This window comes from Uranotaenia lowii, chromosome 1, assembly GCF_029784155.1.
Source record: "Uranotaenia lowii strain MFRU-FL chromosome 1, ASM2978415v1, whole genome shotgun sequence".
Classification (NCBI taxonomy): Eukaryota; Metazoa; Arthropoda; class Insecta; order Diptera; family Culicidae; genus Uranotaenia; species Uranotaenia lowii.
Window position 1 is genome coordinate 112956599 of NC_073691.1, and position 19282 is coordinate 112975880.

Genomic DNA, 19282 nt, shown 5'->3' on the forward strand with positions numbered 1-19282 from the left:
CTTCCTTATTTCTGGGTGGAGCGGAAAGAAGGTGGCAAGTCTTCATTCATATTTTATTTGGCATAATTTGAAAACTTATCAAACAAATAAAGCAAAATGCTACGTCATTTAGATACTAAAACTCAGTTATAATAGTTCGTGAGCACTTTTTGCATTAAAAGAGGGAAATGCTGGAAGTCCATATCATTAAAACATACATTTTGACATCATTATAAACTCTTTGAAGCTTACAAAAACAGATAAAAATTTTCAGATCTTGACAAACATATCTAGAGATCAATTTTAAGAAAATATTATCAAATCATCTATGAACTGAAATTCGAAACTCCAGTTGCGGCAATTTTTTAAAGCGTTTGCTTCTTAATAAGCTTAATTAACATTTGGTTTGAAATGCAGCCTAAGAAATAAAGCTTGATTTCAGACATTTTAACAAACTTAATTGATTTTCGGAAGGTGTTGCAATGCACAACGGGCCAGCTAGTTTTTATATATAAATAGATATACCAGATCCTAAATAAAACGTTCACATTGCATCATATACATTAAACCTTTGAATGGGCTCACGAAATCTGTAATTCATTTATTTAAAGAAAAATGAAGGTATGGGGATGCCATAAACATGCATCAGACTGTAAGTACTATCTCCTACACTCAGGCAAATTCTTATTATAATTTTCATAAGATGCGTCTTATGAACCGCTTTTTAGAGTGTAAAATTGTTTTTCATAAGAGTCTTATGAAATTATTTCAGTTTTCATAATAATATCGTATGAAAAATAGACGAGCTACATTGTGAAAAAATAATGAACACATTCACTCATTCTATCAGTAATTTTTCCATCGTCGCGTCGTACGGAGATATTGAGTTTTTTTATAGTTAGAAGTGATTTTCTAAATGGTAAGTTTGACTAATAGTTTATTTTTTATGACGCTGGAAGCATTTGTGAATTAAAATACTTTTTCATTCACTTACTTTTCAGAAAATCACCGGCAAAATGCACGTCAAAGGACCGGATGAGGAAGAAGAATTGTGATGGATGGAACCGGGTGATTATGTGCTTATGTGTGTGACCATGGTATAGTTTCGATCAAATATGACGAAAAAATAAAATAAAAGTTCTATCCATCAAATTTACTGAACTATTTACATTAAACATGACATTTCCTGTTTTCATAAGACTCATGAAAAACAACAAAAGCTCATTGGAGAAGGTGTTCATCTGAAGAATTCATTCGCGTCATAAGACAATCTTATGAATTTCAATGATTTCTCTTATGGCGCCACTTCATAAGAGAATCTTATGGCATACTTAATAGTATTTTTCTGAGTGTATCATTATAGCCATGAACGCCTCCCCTGCATGTTACCTCGAGCTGGGGGAGGAAGACAGAAATTTGCTGTATCGTTTTCTGTATCGTTTTTTTTTACTGTTCGGCAAAAAGCCAGCAATTGTTGAAAAGATTTGTAATCGTTCAAATTTAAACTTTAGATGATCAGTTTCATGTAGCGAGTCATGGAATTCAGTTCGTTAGGTGCTTAATTTAGATTTAGCTATATTTTTAGAACAACCATTAATCAAACAATTTTTATTTATCAGCTTCAAAACTTTGACGAAATTTGAGCGACTCAATACGCCTGATCATGCAAGAATTTGCCAGAGCAAAACAAAACCTAATTAAATCATTGTTTCATGCAAAACAAGTGCTTTTCAGCATCAAACAAGTTTTATTAAAAATCACTAAATAAGAAAGTAAAATTTTGTACCTTCGCACTGGTCGGTAGATTGATGAGAGAAATTTGACGTTTGGAGGATTTTTTTCTTTTTTTATTCAGTCTTCCTCCCCCAGACCTCGAGTAGCATATTGTGTTGCCTGTGCGCGCTGGCACAGCAATGATGTGTAGGCCACCAACCGTTGCACCTCGGCTTACTGCTACAAACCCCCCACCTTCTCATGTGACTTGTTCTAAACCTACACTCAGGCAAAATCTTATTATAATTTTCATAAGATACGTCTTATGAACCCCTTTGTTGCGTTCAAACTAAGTTTTCATAAGAGTCTTATAAAATTCTATCAATTTTCATACGAAGTTTTTATGAAAAATAAAAGAAACGGCATTGTGGAAAAATTATGAACACATTCATTCCATCAGTCATTTTTCAGTCGTCAAACGAAGTTGAGGAATAAGAAGTTTAATTCTTTTAATGGTAAGTTTGAATTGAAGTTTATTTTTGTAATCGTTAAACATATTTGTAAAGGTAAACTCTAATTTGTTTTTTGTTTACTTTTCAGCCTGTTGACCGGGAAAAAATCCTAGGTCAAAAACCGTATGCGGCCGAACAAATTCATTGGAACAGGATATTGATGTGCTGCTGATGGTGACCATAATGTATGTAATTCCAAACAAATTAGCCGAACAATAAAATAAATTTTTAACATCAATTGTTTTGAATTATTCTCATCGAACGTGACATTTTCTGTTTTATAAGACCCCCTTATGAAAAGCCACAACCTCTCATTGAAGAAGGTGTTCATCTGCAGAGTTCATTCGCTTCATAAGATAATCTTATGAATTTAATTGATTTTTCTTATGGCGCCACTTCATAAAAGAATCTTATGGCATGTATAATAGTATTTTTCTGAGTGTACTCACACCCCTCCCCCCACCCCCGTTCGCATGGTCTTGCTTTGAGCACAATTTTAATACGAAGATGTACACTCAGAAAAATACTATTATGTATGCCATAAGATTCTCTTATGAAGTGGCGCCATAAGAAAAATTAATGAAATTCATAAGATTGTCTTATGACGCGAATGAATTCTGAAGATGAACGCCTACTTCAATGAGAGGTTGTTGCTTTTCATAAGAGATTCTTATGGAAACAGTAAATCACTTTCTAATAAGAAAAATTCTCGATATATCGTGCTGAAAACATTCACTTTATTGTTTGCCAAATTCGTTTAAAATTAAATCCTGCATTGTCACCATCAGCAGCGCATCAACAGACGGCTCCATCAAAGTTTTTTTTTGCCGCATCTAAATCTTCGACCTTTCGTTTTTTGCCGATCAGCTTGCTGAAAAGTAAACAAATAACGTATTTTAGTTTACTAATATATTCAACGTTCACACCAAAAACATCAAATCGAACTTACCATTCCGGAGATAACAATTACATTTAACATTAAAGGAAAACTATAATAACTATGAACTGGCGATTGCTTCGTACTGTTAGATGATGAAAAAAAAACTGATGCTATGAATGAATGTGTTCATCATTTTTTCACAATGCCGTTTCTTCTATTTTTCATAAGAACATCGTATGAAAATTGAAAGAATTTCATAAGACTCTTATGAAAAATTAGTTTGGACGCAAAAAAGGGGTTCATAAGATGTATCTTATGAAATTTATAATAAGATTTCCTCTGAGTGTAACACAACTTTTACTCGATAAAGCGTATTTGACATTGATACACCATTAATTACTTACAAATTTGGATTTAGATACATTACCTCGTTGCCCCGGAGTTGTCGTAAGCTCCATATCGAGATTCTTTCGATCCGGAAGGATTCAGTGACGAAATGCTTCTTGTCTCGTAGGGCCGAAGTTTACGCCCAGTGCCGCCAATCCCTTCCGCCAAAGACTGGGGAGGCGTGGATGAAGAGGAAGTTGTGGTCGAGGAAGTCTTTTTCAAGATGCGATCGTTTTCGGTGGCAGTGGACACTGTCGATGTACTGGCGGCAGCATTATCTAGTGCTATTGATGAAGAGGATGATGTAAGATTAGCAGCTGTGACGCACGATGAACGCCGTCGGGGGTTGTATGTGGCGTAATAAAGTGGTGACGAGGATTCGTAGAAAGTGTTTCTCGAGGTGGATTGTCTACCGATAGTGTTGTAGTTATTGAGGTTATCGGAGGAATCGTTACTGGAGAAGTTTAGTTTCCGAGATGAGTTAGATATGGGAAGATGGTAGTAATGTTGATGATGGTGGTGGTGATATAGATCACTGTCGCCTAGCGCAGTCGACTTTGAGTGTTGATCGTTGGTTCCTGCATATTTGTGACTTTTGTTGGTACTTGGCGTTCTGGTGAGTGAGCGATAATAATGGTCGTAGTTGTTTTTCGAGCGTTCGCCACTGGCTGCGAAGGCGCTTGCAACGGGCGATGATGATGACTTACCATACTCTTTCAAACGGGTAGACAGTTGTCCACTCCGTGAAAGAGATTGATCGCGTTGATATTCCTTCGGTGTTATCAGGGAACCAACAACAGTGCTCACTCGCTTCGGTTTGTTTTCATTAAAGCGGGTATAGAAACTTTTTCTACGAATCCGTTCTATTACACTTTCTGAATCGTTATCTATCGGAGAGATAGAGTTCAAATAAGTTAACCGAGACAATCTTGACATGGAAGGCGAAGCGCTAAGCATGTTGTTGTGGTCATCTGAGCAGATGGACCAGTTGTCATAGTAGAACTCTGGTTCTTCAGAGGGAGACATAAATGTACTGGAGGAATTGCAATCGTCATAGGGACTGCTGCGCGATCCTGAAGAGTAATTGATAATACTGTCATAGGAAGGTGTAAGCGTGTTCATGTTCATGGTGTAATTGTTGTTGGTCGTGGATGTGGAATTTGATATGCCGTTGGGTAATGGAGGAGGGTAGCTGTAGTTGTTATTGATACTTTTAGCATGGCAACCGTCGTCGAGTTTGCTAAAGTCTAAAGTTAGCGCTCGACGGTTGCTTTTGACGCGTTCTTTCTCGTCCAGCGAGAGTTTTCGAGCCTCATCAGTAATGGTCGACTGTCGTCGAACAAATTGATCCTTGTTAGCTTCTTGTTTATAACAGTCTGGGCAACTGTACTTGACCGGAATGTGAGATAAATAGACATCGTTATGACAATTTACCGACAATAGGTTCGTGGACTTACACTCTTGCTCAGTTACAGTGAGCACGGTGTCACTTTTTGTGCCACTGTAAGGTTTGCGTATTTTACTGGTAAAATTTCCGGATTTCGCACGATCTTCTTCCTGCACTGATTGACCAATTTTACAATTGCCGACTCTTATGTTGCTGTTCCGGTTATCGAGCGTAACATTTAACAGCGCCACGTCTGCCATTGTATCGATATGACTAGAGGACTTTGTATTGAGAACTTTATTAGTTTTACTATCTTTTTCAATTTTTTTAAATAATCCTAGTACCTTATTGACACTACATTTATTGAATGTATCTGGCATTTCCTCCACACTGACGGCTCGTTTGATCAAGTTTGATTCTGTCAAAATGGGTGCACGAGGAACCGAAAGCTCTCTTAAATTTCGAATTACTTGATCGATTCTGGATTTTCGATTCGTTTTTTCTTCTTCATGCATTGATGTATCATCAGCTAAAGTTGTATCATTCGAAAAAGCTTGACTTTTTTTCTTTTCTTTGTTTATCGGTGCTGCTACCTTTTCGCCATCCTCCTGCTTCGATGCTTCGTTCACTCCATTTTCCTGTGTTACTTTTTTATCTTTCATTAATTTGCTTGCATCACGAAGCTTTTCAAACTTTTGGCCTATACTAGCGAGGAACCCTTGTTTAACCTTTTTCTCCGGTGATTTTGATTTTTGTTTTGGTTCGGGAGACACAATCTCTACCCGTTTAGTCTTAGTCTCCTTCGTTTCGACTGGCTTGGGGCTTTCCCTGCTCTCTGGTGTCTTGTTGGAAAGTTGTGTTTTCTTGGCATCGGATTTTTCCTCACTTCCACTTTTAGTGGAAGAATCGGATTTGGCAGCCGCAGTCTTTTTCACCACCCGTATAACTTTGCGAACCTTTTTCGTTGTACCCGGTACACGGGTTACGATTTCTGAAGTCGATACCGTTTCGGTTTGTTTAGAGGTTTGCGTCGATTCGCTTGTGGAATTGCTAGACTGTGGCAAATTACTAGCATCTTCGGGTTTTTCTTGAATTTGTTTCTCTACGATCGCGGATAGAACAGGACTATCGGAATGGTTCTTCAAGAGTTTGACCTCTTTTGGAGGTGTAAGTTTAGAGCTAGGGAAGCTTTTCGGCCTTGCTATTTTGCTCGCCGAACTTGCTGATATGAAAGTATTTTTCGTATTACACTCAGGAATATATGAGTCTTCATTTTGTTGATTTATAGCTGCAGCAGAATCGTAAGAGGTGTCGGCTGTCAAGGATGTTTCCGGTTCTTTTGATGGGTAAGATTTTGGACGAATCAGTTTTGATTCTTTTTTGACCGTTTTCGACTTACTGTCGTCGGATTTTTGTTCATCGTTTACCAGTTTTGATGTTTCGGTTGCGGAATTTTCAGAAGTTGGTTTGATAATTTTCTTTACCTTTTTAACAGTTACTGTAACAGGGTTACCTTCAGCATCGAGTTTTGGTTTGATTTTTACTTTTTTAACCTTTATTACTTTGGTGGTACTTGAGCCAATAATGGGCTCTGTGAGGGGTTCATCTAAGCACAAATTTAAAGGGTCGTCAGCCGATTCCTCAACTTGTGGCTGAATGGAATTTTTGCACTTAGAGCAATTATTAGAAGCTGTGGTACCTTCTGACGTTTTCCTTGTTTCGATATCGGTAATGTTATCTTTGCTTTTACTTTTGGCGGGTTTTGTATCATGTGTTACCTGTTGCATTATACCCAATGATTGTAATTCATCCAATATACGATCGGAAAATGAAAATTGTGAGTCATTTTTGTCGTTTATAGAGAGATTTGTGTCAACAGCTTCTCGTGATCGCGACAAGCTACGCATATTACGGCTGTCAGTCTGAGAGGTTTCACCTGTATTAATTTTTTCATATACGCTATGTCGCTTTTGTTTAACACTGTCCAAATCTTCTTTTCGGTATTTTTCCATAAAGTAAGTTAAGCGATCGGATGACTTGTTCATAGAAGTTTCAAAGCGTTCCACACTCCGATCTCGACTTTGTTCTCGTATTTCTTTAAGTACTTTCTGTGTTTCCTGCTCCCTGCGCATCCGATCTGCTGTTTCTTCGCCTGCATCTTTGGGTGGATCGAAAAAGTCGGGGCGCAAGAATCTCGAAATGCGTCTCCCACTAGTAGAGCGTTGACTGGAATAGCCGGATGAATATGAACTGACTGGAGGAGGAGATGTGTAGCCGCTTGGAGGCCGACCGTATCGTTCATGAACAGGAGGGCTTGAACATGATGAACCAGGGGGATGTTGTGATTCGAAGCTCAGCTGTTTCTCGTATTCTAACGATTTGCATCGTTCGTGTTCGGGTTTACTGAATTTATTTGATGAAAGATAAGGGGTGTATTTCTCGTAAGATCGGATCCTTTCATGACTCTCGTTTGCATAGGGAAAACGTGAGGATGATGATACCGAGAAATCTTCGTTAAAGTTTGGTGGCGGTAGTGGTGGCGGTGATATAAGATCTCTCGAAGTACTGGAGCTCCTGGAGCTTCTATCCGATTTGGGCAGTCTTCTTTGATGGTAAACACCAGACTCACAGAGATCGTTAGTTGGTGTTAAACTATCGCGTGTTTCGGACGATTTATACAAATCTACCGAATCGGTTGTAGCACGGCTTGTGTTATTACTGAAGCTTCGCTTGAACAGTTTGCTGTTTGATGAAAAGTGATTTGCAGTATCACTGTTTCTATTCTGCATCGACAGTGTTCGAGACAACTTTTTAGCTTGTTGTGGTGGTAATTGTGCCAAAAGTTGCTCTTGAACGCTCTGTGACAAAGCAGGGGTAATACTAGAAAGCGCTTCTAAATCTTTCTTCGTTAACTTGAGCTGTGATAAGTCCAGATCTCCCAAATCTAGGACCTCTTCTCCATTAGATATCGGACTCTGCTCATGGGTAGCGTAATTATTGTTCAATATATTAGTACTATGACTGTTCGAGTTATTCTGTAGTACTGGATATGAATCATTTATATTATTACTGCTCATGTTTATGGGGTCTTCGTACACATTATTGTTCAAATTATTTCCGGTAAAGCTGCCGTATTTGTTATGATTTGTTACATCGCTATTGCTACTGTATGGTGGTTTGTAAATTTTAGATCCTAGAAAACAAGAAAAAAGGAGAGAGAGAAGAAAAGAGAAGAACAAACAGTATTGACAGGCCAGATATGAACATGGTGGAGCAAAATGTCTATCAAGAGATGAAACCATAAAAAGTGATTACGAAAAGGTTGGAGTAATACTAAATAAAGATTTCCTCTTGTCAATTTTATTTTAAATATTTGTTCTAATCTTTGGGCATTTGATCATTTGTTAGCTTTAATGTGCTGAAGAATGTTGTAGGTATAGAAATAGTGAAAATAAACTAAAAATAGCTCTTACCTGATGGCAAGTAACCAAACATCAGATCACGTTATTACTAAGGAGTTCGAACAATCATAAAAAAGTTACAGCCTGGTTACAGTTAACATAAGTTTTAAGTACCTATTTTTTATTTATTACAACAAATTTATTCTTAAGTAGATTCAATCCAATTTTATCTTTTTCTCTTTCAAATTATGTATATACAAACCGTTCTCTCAACATTCCAAAAATCCCTAAGGGAAACAGAACATAAAAATCAAACGAGATATTCTAACGAGTTAGTCAGATTAACAAAACAGCATCAAACACATATTATTGTTGAGTAAGCTTTCAGATAACATTTGCAGTTAATTTTCTTTTAACAGAGAAATCAAGACATTTTAGTGACTCCGAATTGTAAGGCTTATACCATTTGGTATCGGTATTTTCGATTTCTTCATGAGGAAATAACGTAAAAAATTACCTATGGTCCCGCGTCAATTCTCCGGCGCATAGGACCGTGGGTTAAAAAATTGGTAAAAGTATGTTTTTGTAGAGTTTTTAACTTAAAGGGAAAATTGAAAAAAAAAGTTGTTGTTGTTTCGATGAATTTTCGAACTTTTTGACGAATATCTCCCATCAGTTTCTGCACAGTGGTAACATCAACCGTATTTATTATTTTTTTCCACTTCTTCGCCATATTAGCTGATGTTTTAATTGATTTGCCACCCATTTTAAATTTTAGCTTGACTCTTGCCAAATATCTTTCAATGGGACGAAACTGTGAAAAGTTTGGTGGATTAATACTTCTTTCAAAAACATCAATATTGTTCTGCTGGTACTATTCCAATATATTCCGAGTGTAGTGGCAGCTATCTATTTAGATCGAGCCAGAACTTCACGAGGCCTTCGTGTGACTGGATAAACGAAAAAACTACCTCCTGAAAACATTTCTCCTTGTAAACTTGTCAATTCATGGTTGCTTCAGTGGAGAAAACTTTTGTCTTCTCTCAACAGCCAAATTTACAATATTCAACTCGGCTTCATCACCGAAGATCTGTTAGGCTTTAAATCTTGGACTGTGCACTCTTCCGGTCAATTGCGGATCATGCTTCTATTGTATGGGCACCATACCAGCTAAGTTGGATTCTACGGATTGAACGCGTGCAAAAGTGTTTTTGTCAGGACCGCCTTAAGACACCTGCCTTGGCGCCATCCTGAAGATTTTCCCGCTTATCCAGAAGGATATCAGCTTTGGGATCTAGAAACTTCCGGATGACTCAACAGGCCTCATTCTAAAAAAGTTTCGATGGAGAAGTGCTCAATCTGCTACGCAATTCTTCTACGTAAAGCGAGAAACAAAAAAATCATATTGCAACCTTTGCACATCGCTCAATACTGATACATATCAGTTGTAATACTCGAAGGTTGAAAATCATCAAGGAATCATCATCGAGACGTTCGATAGCTGATAGTATGCGTCCTTCTTTACTACATCATGTTTTGCGGGAATGTTTCAAATACAGAAGCGTCGTAGTCATGCATGATTGTTTATACGATTTGGTTGGAGAAGAAAAAATTGACTGCTTCGATTTTTTGGTTCTGAATGTAGTTGAGCGCCAATGAGGTACAAAGAAAGGTGACGAACAAACACGCATACTACTACAGAACTCGTTATTCGAAAAGCAAAAAGGCCTGCCATAGCCTACCACGGTGTGTTTCGTAGAAGGACTTAGAGAAAAAAATACAGTAATGCTAATTTTTGCATGGGTAGAAAGTAGAGCTTTGTACGGTTCGTTTTCACCGAAAATTCAAATATTTTGTCGGTGAAAAAATACGCTATATTTTTTCTGTAAATTTTCTATTTGAATTGTTCAAAAAATAAATATATTTTTAGTGTTTTATAATTTCAGAGATGCTTATTCTAATAGTTTTAAATTTTAATACCTTTCAATTTAGCTCAAAAATGTCATCAAGACCATTGAAAAATTTTAATTTTTTTTAAAAACTCAGTTACAGAGCTGCCAAACATATAAAAAGCTTAAAAAGTACCATCTAATCTTAAAATTCAAAAATTTACTGGCAAATCCTGTCAGCAGTCTGAGAGGGTCAAATTATCTGAAATTATTAGAATTATCTAAAATAATATGAATTTATCTATCAATCCATTTGAATCCATTATCTTTAGATTTTCTGATTGTGGCCACACTGGAGGGAATTTTATTGAAAAAAAGCTCAATGATTAAGAAAATTAGTAAACACTAGGAACCGCTATAACTTTTTATGATAACGTTTATCGTGATGCGATCTGGAGTAGAAACGTTTGCCTTAATTTGAGCTTTGTAAAAAATAATACGATTAAATATGAATATTGAAAAGTTAACGATACGTTAAAAACAATTTTTGATGAGAAATCAGTTTTTATACTGCTGCTCCTGACTCAAAATTTCATTCGCACTTCAGACTCAATGCAAATCGCTACAGCAGTTCTAGCTTAAATTTAGCTTGTTACTGTCTTTTGATACAATGATCATTATAAGCCTGGAGTTTCCTTTAACCTTTTTATTTTTATTAGTTTCTCGCCCAAGTTTTGAAACCCTGCTGCACTTTGTGATTCTTCCATTTTATTCAAAGAGCTAGCATTACTGTTAAAGTTGAGTTATATAAGCTTCTACGGTTTCTAACCCGTTATATTATTTAAAAATTCTCTTGGATTCTTCGTTTCAAATCAAATTGAATCATTCATTCATGATATTTTGTTCATCCCTTACTTATTTTAATTATTCTACTGTACACTGAAGTTCTTCTTTATTATTAAATAGAACCATAATGAAGCATTAATGTTACAGTAAAACAATCATAAGTTCTACAATTTAATACCAATTATTGTAAAAATTATAGAAATCATTTATTCAAATAATCCATAGAAATCTATAAAAACAAAAAATAAATAAAGCGCATAAATCTGGTCTAAAACCGTCGATAAAATTTAAATTCCTTTTTAAAAAAAATAGTTTTTCATCGTTATGTTGATGATGTATTCGAAAATATCAGCAGTACATACTTCAATTCTTAAGCAAAAATGAAATTCAAATGATTAATAGAAAATTTATTCACCATCAATATAAGAAAAAGAAATTTAAAATTGATGTTTTGTAGCGGAAGATATGCGGATTTCAGTGCAAGTATTTTAACTTTGAACTTAATTTTATTGAAAACTTGTCTTATAAGATATGTTTAAATTTAATCTTAATCTTTAAATTTAAATAAAAAATACCATAAACGAGTAACATCATCAAGTATTTAATTTTTGTTTTCTAAAATGCGTACCCATATGCATCAGAGCCTGCAAATATTGTGGAACAATTCAAAGAACAATTTTGAAAAAAAGAAAAGATTTTTAATATCTTGTTGGAAACCAACCAAATGGTGTTGGACTGTTCTTATTCATGTATCATAAAATTTTTATAACCAGAATTAGTTCTCCAAGATTCACACATATGAATATAAATTCATGTTACATTTGGATAACACCAATAATTATACAGACAATAACTTTTAAATATGGACTTTAAATCTTTAAAAAAAAAAACAAAACGTATGGGGACTTACCAAATATTTTAATTTTGCCTGACAATGATTCAGAAAAGCCTTAATTTTCCATTTCTGGAAAAATTAGAGTTACTGTATTTTTTCTTTTAAACATCTTCCATAAACACACCGTGCTACGTCGCTTGCCAGGATGTTTATGTATCCTAGGCGAGAATCGTAAACAGCAGTTGGCAATGATTTTGTTCTCTAGTTTTCGCTGTTGGTTGTTTGTTTGAAAATGCGACTGACGTCACGAATTGTCATGGTTATAATGTTTACAAAAGATACTTTTACTAACACTTAGCACGGGATTTCTAACGCCACCTGAGATATGTATACAGGTTGGTTAAGCATGGCTCAGTGAAAATGATTGATTTTCCCTACATTGTAATTGTATGGAACACGAGTGGTGTTGCCAATTTTTTCACTGTATTGGATCTAATTTCATTGGTTCAATTCTTGTATGAATTAGACTCAATAATGGACCATGGATACAGATGCTCTAAGTGGTACAAGCTTCAGCTGAATTTGAACTAGATTTTGAGAAAATCTTTTTTTGAAAAAAAGTTTTTAGTTCTTATTGACAGAATTGTTTTTGTGACTGATAACATTAGTTTACAAAATTTAAAAAAAAAATCGTGATCTTTGTTGTATCTAATGTAAAATCCGGCGCTGAATTCGAAAATAAAATTTAAAAAAATAACAGAAGAATATTTCTTGTGTTATGCTCCAAATACGAAATTTTGGAAATAAAGTATTTGTACTTAAATTCAATTTTGTGTACGAGCAACAGTTTTTTTTTTTGTAATTTCTTTGTTTGAAACGGCTCATACCTTGAGGCTTTAAGGAGCCAAACTCGTTTTGTATTTTTACAATTCGGTATCGATTTTTCAAAAGGACGTGTGCGCCAAATGTAAACAAATCGAGTTATCAGCTGGCCGGAAAAGTACGTTCGAAGACCTAGATGTTGAGCCTTTTTTTTTTTTTTTTTTTCCTTGTAGGGGAGAGCCCACTGCGACCAGTAGTTGATCTATTGTGGTAATTACCCCGCGTTACTATATGCTATCAGGCTCACCTGCACTATGGGTTAAAGTGACAGTTGATTGCTGACTAAGCATTTTATCCCAATCGGGTATGATATCAAAGATGTATGATATAACCTTCTTAGGGCTGATATGCCACCATATGTCTTGTGCGCTTATTAACTTTGCCCCAAGAGCACGCTCTCTCCTATTAAGGAGGGCGCAGCAGTTGCATAGAAGATGTTCTGCAGTTTCTCTTTCGAACCCGCAGAACCGACAGTCGTCGTTTTGAATAATGTTTATCCGTTTGAGATGTTGTTTTGTTGGACAATGTCCGGTCAAGAGACCTGTGTAAGTACTTAACTCGTGCTTACTTAAGTTCAACATGTTTTTGGAGAGTCGTGCGCTTGGTTCAATGAATCTTTTCGCCTGAGCTGCTCCCTCTGCTGTTCTCCAGTTGGAGACAATAGTGGTGCTTTCCCAGTTCTTGAGTTCCATATTCAAGGCACTCCTCGATACTCCGCAGAAGGGTTCTGGTCCAATTAACAGGCCCTGAGATCCTTCCCTAGCTAGCTGGTCTGCTTCTTCGTTCCCTAGGATACCGCAGTGGCCTGGAACCCAGAATAAAAATACTCTGTTCCGTATGGCCAGGTTTCTTAGTGCAACAATACACTCCCATACTAGCTTGGAGTAACATGTGAACGTACTTAGTGCTCGGAGAGCGGCCTGGCTGTCAGAGAATATATAGATACTTGTGTACCTGTATCCTCTTTTCAAACAGGCTAAAGTGCATTCTAGAATTGCTTGAACTTCTGCTTGGAATACTGTTGGCCAGTTTCCCATAGGAATTGAGATCCTGAGTCTAGGTCCGAACACCCCTGCCCCAGTTCTGTTATCCATTTTTGACCCATCAGTAAAGAATTTAATCGATCCGGGAGGAACCTTAGGACCACCTGACTCCCACACGTCCCTATCGTTGATAGTTAAATTGTATGGTATGTCTAGGTTGAAAACGGGCTCCATCCAGTCATCATTCCTTACAATAAGTGAGTTTATTTTAAATTTATTCAGGATTTTTAGATGTCCTGTAAGATCCCCCTCATAGAGAGTTTTGATTTTTGAGAGTCTCAAGGCACTACGTTCTGCCTCTAACTCAATAAATTGATGTAGTGGCAGAATATTTAGTAGTGCATTCAGAGCCTCGCTTGATGTGGTTCGCATAGCGCCAGTTATAGATAGCGTTGCTATTCTTTGAAGCTTCGCTAATTTCTTCCGGGCCGTAGCTTGCACAGTTTTGATCCACCATACTAAGGAGGCATAGGAGATTTTGGGTCTTATTATAGCTGTAAATATCCAATGGATGATTTTCGGCCTTAGTCCCCATTTTTTCCCTACTCCTTTGAGGCAAACCCATAGAGCTGTTGTAGCCTTAGCGATTACATGCTCTATCTGTGGGTTCCATGATAGCTTTGAGTCTAGTATGATTCCTAGATATTTCACCTGCGATTCGAAGTTTAGCACTTCCCCATCTAGTGTTAGAGGTTTTAATGCAATTTTTCGTCTCATAGTGAATGCTATCACAGTAGTTTTGGAAGGGTTAATGTTCAGTCCCTCTTCCCTGCACCAGAATAGTGCGTAATTAAGTGCAGATTGCATTCTGTTTGACAACACATTCTCATATTTTCCCCGAACTATTATTACTACGTCGTCTGCAAAGCCAATAACTTCGAAACCCATAGATACAAGTTTGTTTAGGAGGTCGTCCACGATCAATGACCACAACAACGGTGATAGAACCCCACCTTGGGGACATCCCTTAGTTGGAGTGGCACTGATCGTGAGTCCTCCCAAACTTGCATAAATGGTTCTATCTATCAGCATGGTACTAGTCCAGTTAACAATTGCCATGTGGCACCCTCGTCTTGATGTTGATCCTACTCACATGTATGATGGATGATTTGTGTTCGAGTTATTGAGAAAACAAAATATGGAGCTGTAAAACTATAAACGCGATTTTCTCGAAACGGCGATGTTAGCGCATTCGCTCTTTACAAAAATCGATACCAAATTGTTTAGGCTAGATCATCACCTTTTGAAAAGAACAGGAAATAGATAGGGAAAAATAAAAAAAAAGAGGATTATAGATGAAAATCAATAGCTTTTAGGAAAAGGTATACCATAAAACGGGGTAACTTTGATCACCGGGGTAACTTTGACTAACAATAATTTTTCCACATTATCATCAATAACTCAGTCTATAGTTCGAATTTTTGAAAACTGTTTTCTACGTTTAAAAGCCATATAATTGATTATCAAATAGGCTAAATTTGGTTTGTATTTGATTTTTTTTCTGTTAATAAAAATGTAATTTCAAAATTTGAAAATATCTATTTTTCCAAGGCTCGCAAACGAATATCTCTCCTGATGATACTAAAACATTTAGAAGCAAACGGGTTTTTGAATGTGGAAGATATGTGAAGTGCTATTTTTATAGTCATTAAATGATATATTTTTAAAAATGGATAGGAACCCTATCAAATGGTTAATTTTGAAGAAAAAATGAAAATAAAAATAGTGGGAGGGCCTAGAAGAATGTGTGAAGGTATTTTGGAGCTAAAACTATTTAGCAATTGTTATTATTTTTGCCCCTGAATGTATGCAGCATCATTGTTCTTTTTTCGATTAAGGTACACCGGGGTAAGTGAGGACAGTTTTTTCGTATAGTTCAACTTGAAAAAATCATTAAAAAATCAGCAGTGGATCATTTTTGATAAAATTACGTTCAATGTGATGCAGAACATGTTTTTTACAAACGCTGAAGAGATGAGCTTGAAAGAAGCAAAGCGAGTAAAGTTATCACGTAAATTGTTATGGACTGCTGGTGTCTTCACTTGTAACCAAAAGTTCCAAATATAGTTTTGGGCCTTCTGCCCAAGTTAGTACAGAAAAATCAATGATGATGGGATCTCATTACAACATCAATTGAGTGTGCATATTGATTGAGCACTCAATTGAAGTTCGAATAGTCGAAAATACATTTCAGGGTGGTGTTTGCGGGCAGCAAACGCTTAGGAGGTGGTTTGAGTCTTAACTATGTAAATTAGTACTGTTCAAGTCTCGTACGCCTCAGTGAGCGCGATCGGCAGAGCTAAAGCAGGCGAATAATGTAATATAATGTAAATTTTGATTTTCTCTCTTCGCCTCATCTCCTGCTCTTTAACTTCGATTGTTCCGCGTTAAACTTCCTCTTTTTTCTGTTCGGAGACTCAAGGAAGCAAGTAGTGCGCGTCGTGTCCGTTGTAATTAAAAAGGGTCGATTCAATCAATTAGACCGGCAAGATACAGGCGTTATTTAAATGTATCTTGTAAATAGTAAGAGTATATACACATATAATAGTACTTACCAAAAATAGTGCTTACCGAAAGTTTGTGGAAGATCAAAAAGCTGAAAAAAGGTCCTAGAGGACCTTTTTTGTATACTCTTGCTAGTTCGGACAACACTACAACTCCAGCAGAGAAGAAGGCATAGCAATTCACACCAAAATCAATTGCTTATCCGAGACGGTTTTGATCAGGTCGGATGAATCGAAGGTGATCACGATATCCAGCAAAGGGTCATCTGCGACGACACCGTAAGTTACGAACGATCGTCAACTGTCGTAACTTCGGAGCTGATTGGTCAAAGTATCGGCAACCCGACGGATCGAACCTGAAGCGGAAAGGCCGGCAAACATTACCATTGCTGGCCTGATTTGTGTCACCATCAGGCACACTATTCGCCAACCATTCGAAACCTAACCTCAAAATAGGTTATCCGGGTGCACACGGATAAACCACATCAAGTAGTCACTAGAAAGCTACCAAATGAGTGAGTACAACTTAAAACGGTCGTTAGAATTGAATTGCATATGCTAAATAACTAATTGTAATTACAATAAAATCACCCTAATTAATACTGTTAAACGCACACCTTTTTCATGATTAAAGATTATTAACTCCCACAATTTTTGTCGTGTCGCAAGTATCGTTCTCGAAAGGAGAGTTCAGGCCTCGACCTCGCGTTTCTGACGGAAAAGAGGAAGGAAGTCGGCCTTTGAGATTGACCCCTGACTTGGGAGATTTCGTTTTCCTATCCCTCAGATAGGCGTTACGGGATTTGACAGGTAGAACTTTTGTCACCAGTACTCCCACGCACCTGAGTGCATTTACGACAAGTAGAGTCAGTCTGAAATGAGTTAGCGACCCTGAGTTCCCATTAAGCATAAAACTAGAATAACATTCCAGCAGAGCATAGTTATACACTTACCCCGCTTTATGGGGTAAGTGAGAACGGTAGATTTTCCCTTTGATTTCTCAGGAAATTTTCAACAAATTTGTGTTTTCTTGGTTAAATACGTTACTTTATTGCTCGAACCGTCCAAAATTTTGAAAAAAGTTCATGGCGCTATTATTAAGCATCTTTCAATGATTATTGTGTGTAATTTATGTTTCAACACACGAGATCCGATTTTATCGAAAATATATACTTATTCCAGAACAACCGAACTTTCATGATCCGAATGCTAAATATAGCTAAATTGTAAAGGATGAAGGACAGAAAAATGAAAAAAATATAAAAATATCAAGCCTGTATAAAGCCGTCCACACTTAGCCCAGGTAGGGTTTGAAGACAAAAATTTAGTTTTTTGTGAATAAACTCTTTTTTTTTCATTTTTAATCGCCGTTTCTTTTCCTAACTGGTTGTTTCGAATGTGAGGATTGTTTCAATGATTTTTTAATCAAATTTAAAGTACCATCATGTCACCATCTACCGCCCAGTTAAGTGGTTTTTCAATTTCAAACATACATATGTAATAAAAAAACGACGGTAGATTTTTTTTCCAATGCATCTTTTGCTTTCTTTTCCAATGCATCTCAAAACTGCTCTACTTTCAATAAAAAAATTAGTGGAATGCAGAGAAATGGTCGAACAATGATGCCGACACAGAACACAGGTTTTATTTTTGAAAAAAAAACATCCCAGTTTTTTTTTTTTCAAAATACACACAAAAGGGTGATTTTGGGCGGTATATGGTGACTTGATGGTATTCTAATTAACTTCTGCAACTTTGTTTTACGTTCATAGAAGTCCAGTACTGGTTTTAAAAATATGAAACATGCCACATTCCTCTTAACAGAAAAAAATAGAAAAATATTGAAAAAAGTGATCAATCTTACCCCGGATTAAGATACTTCGAACATGTAATCAATGTCAATTACTGGGGTGCAGGGTGATTTTCCTCGGGTCCGAAGGGAGTCTATTAAATTCTCCCCAGCCAAACAATAGGCGATGGAAGCACTGCCAAATTTGAGTGATGGTTTTGCATCAGTGCAAGTGGGATGCAGCTAAAATTCCACCCAACTTACGGGGCAATATTTAGCAAGCAAGCAATATTTATACTATAGAAGTACCGCATTCGAGGAATAATGATTGGGCATCAGACGGTGAAGTACACGAATAAAATCTTGACTCAGGTCCAATGTTTTAAACCAGGGCTTAAGGTTTACCCTTGGGATAATCGAGTGGAGCCACCGACTCAACTCATCCTCGTCCGATCTGCGCTGCCAGTCGACAAAAGTGTTTCTCCGAGCCAAGGAGTAGAATTCGTTGAAGACGATTTCACGCTGGTAAATGTTGCCTTCCATCGTATCCTCCTATGCAGGAAATTTGCCCTCTTATTGCCTAATATAGAGCCATGTAAGGGGATCCAGACAAAGGTGATGAAAAAGCAACGTCTTGATGAAGTCTATATATCTCGTATCTTTTTGAGGGAGTACTGCGTGAGGTTTACTGATCGTTTCAACCGCGCTGAAACTATCAGTTATAATAAAGTAGTGGTCAACAGGTGATGTGGCAATACTATCCAAGGCCCAATGAATAGCAGCTATCTCTGCGATGTAAATACACAGAGCTATAGGAGGCGCTTGATATTTCATTGAACACTCCAAATCCCAATGATTCCTTTATTAGTAACCCATTGGTAAAGCCTATTTTTCCGGCATCGGTGTGTCTATATTTAGCTTAGAAAATTTCTGCGATCAAAAGTGGACGGTGCGTGTCCGGGATTCCACGGATTTCCTGTCTCGTAGGCAAACCAAACTGGACAGAAGAATTATCGTATTCAGGGCTGCAAACACGAGTTGGAGAAGTACGAAGAAGGGTTTACCTCCCATGACAATATGGTATATAGACATAAATCTGGTTTGAAGATTTACCTCAAGAAGCCTTTCAAAGTTTACGATCACCAATGGGTTCATGAACTCACACCTGCTGAGGATTATTATTAATATTAGTGAATTAATGATCGAAAACCAATAGAAACAGATTTTTTTCAGAG

At 36.8% G+C, this 19282-nt stretch overlaps 1 protein-coding gene across 8 annotated transcripts in view; it reads right to left on the reverse strand.

Moving 5' to 3' along the window:
- LOC129738893 (serine-rich adhesin for platelets) overlaps positions 1-19282 on the reverse strand; it is a 160147-nt gene that overhangs the window by 10105 nt on the left and 130760 nt on the right. For 4 of the 8 annotated variants that reach the window (XM_055730211.1, XM_055730213.1, XM_055730212.1 and 1 more), the window contains one exon: positions 3512-8051. The exons of 2 other annotated variants lie outside the window; for them this stretch is intronic. In XM_055730211.1, the coding sequence (XP_055586186.1) occupies positions 3512-8051 (4540 nt within the window). The remainder of the gene's footprint in view (positions 1-3511; positions 8052-19282) is intronic. 2 more of the 8 variants (XM_055730216.1, XM_055730215.1) reach the window with 2 other exon arrangements.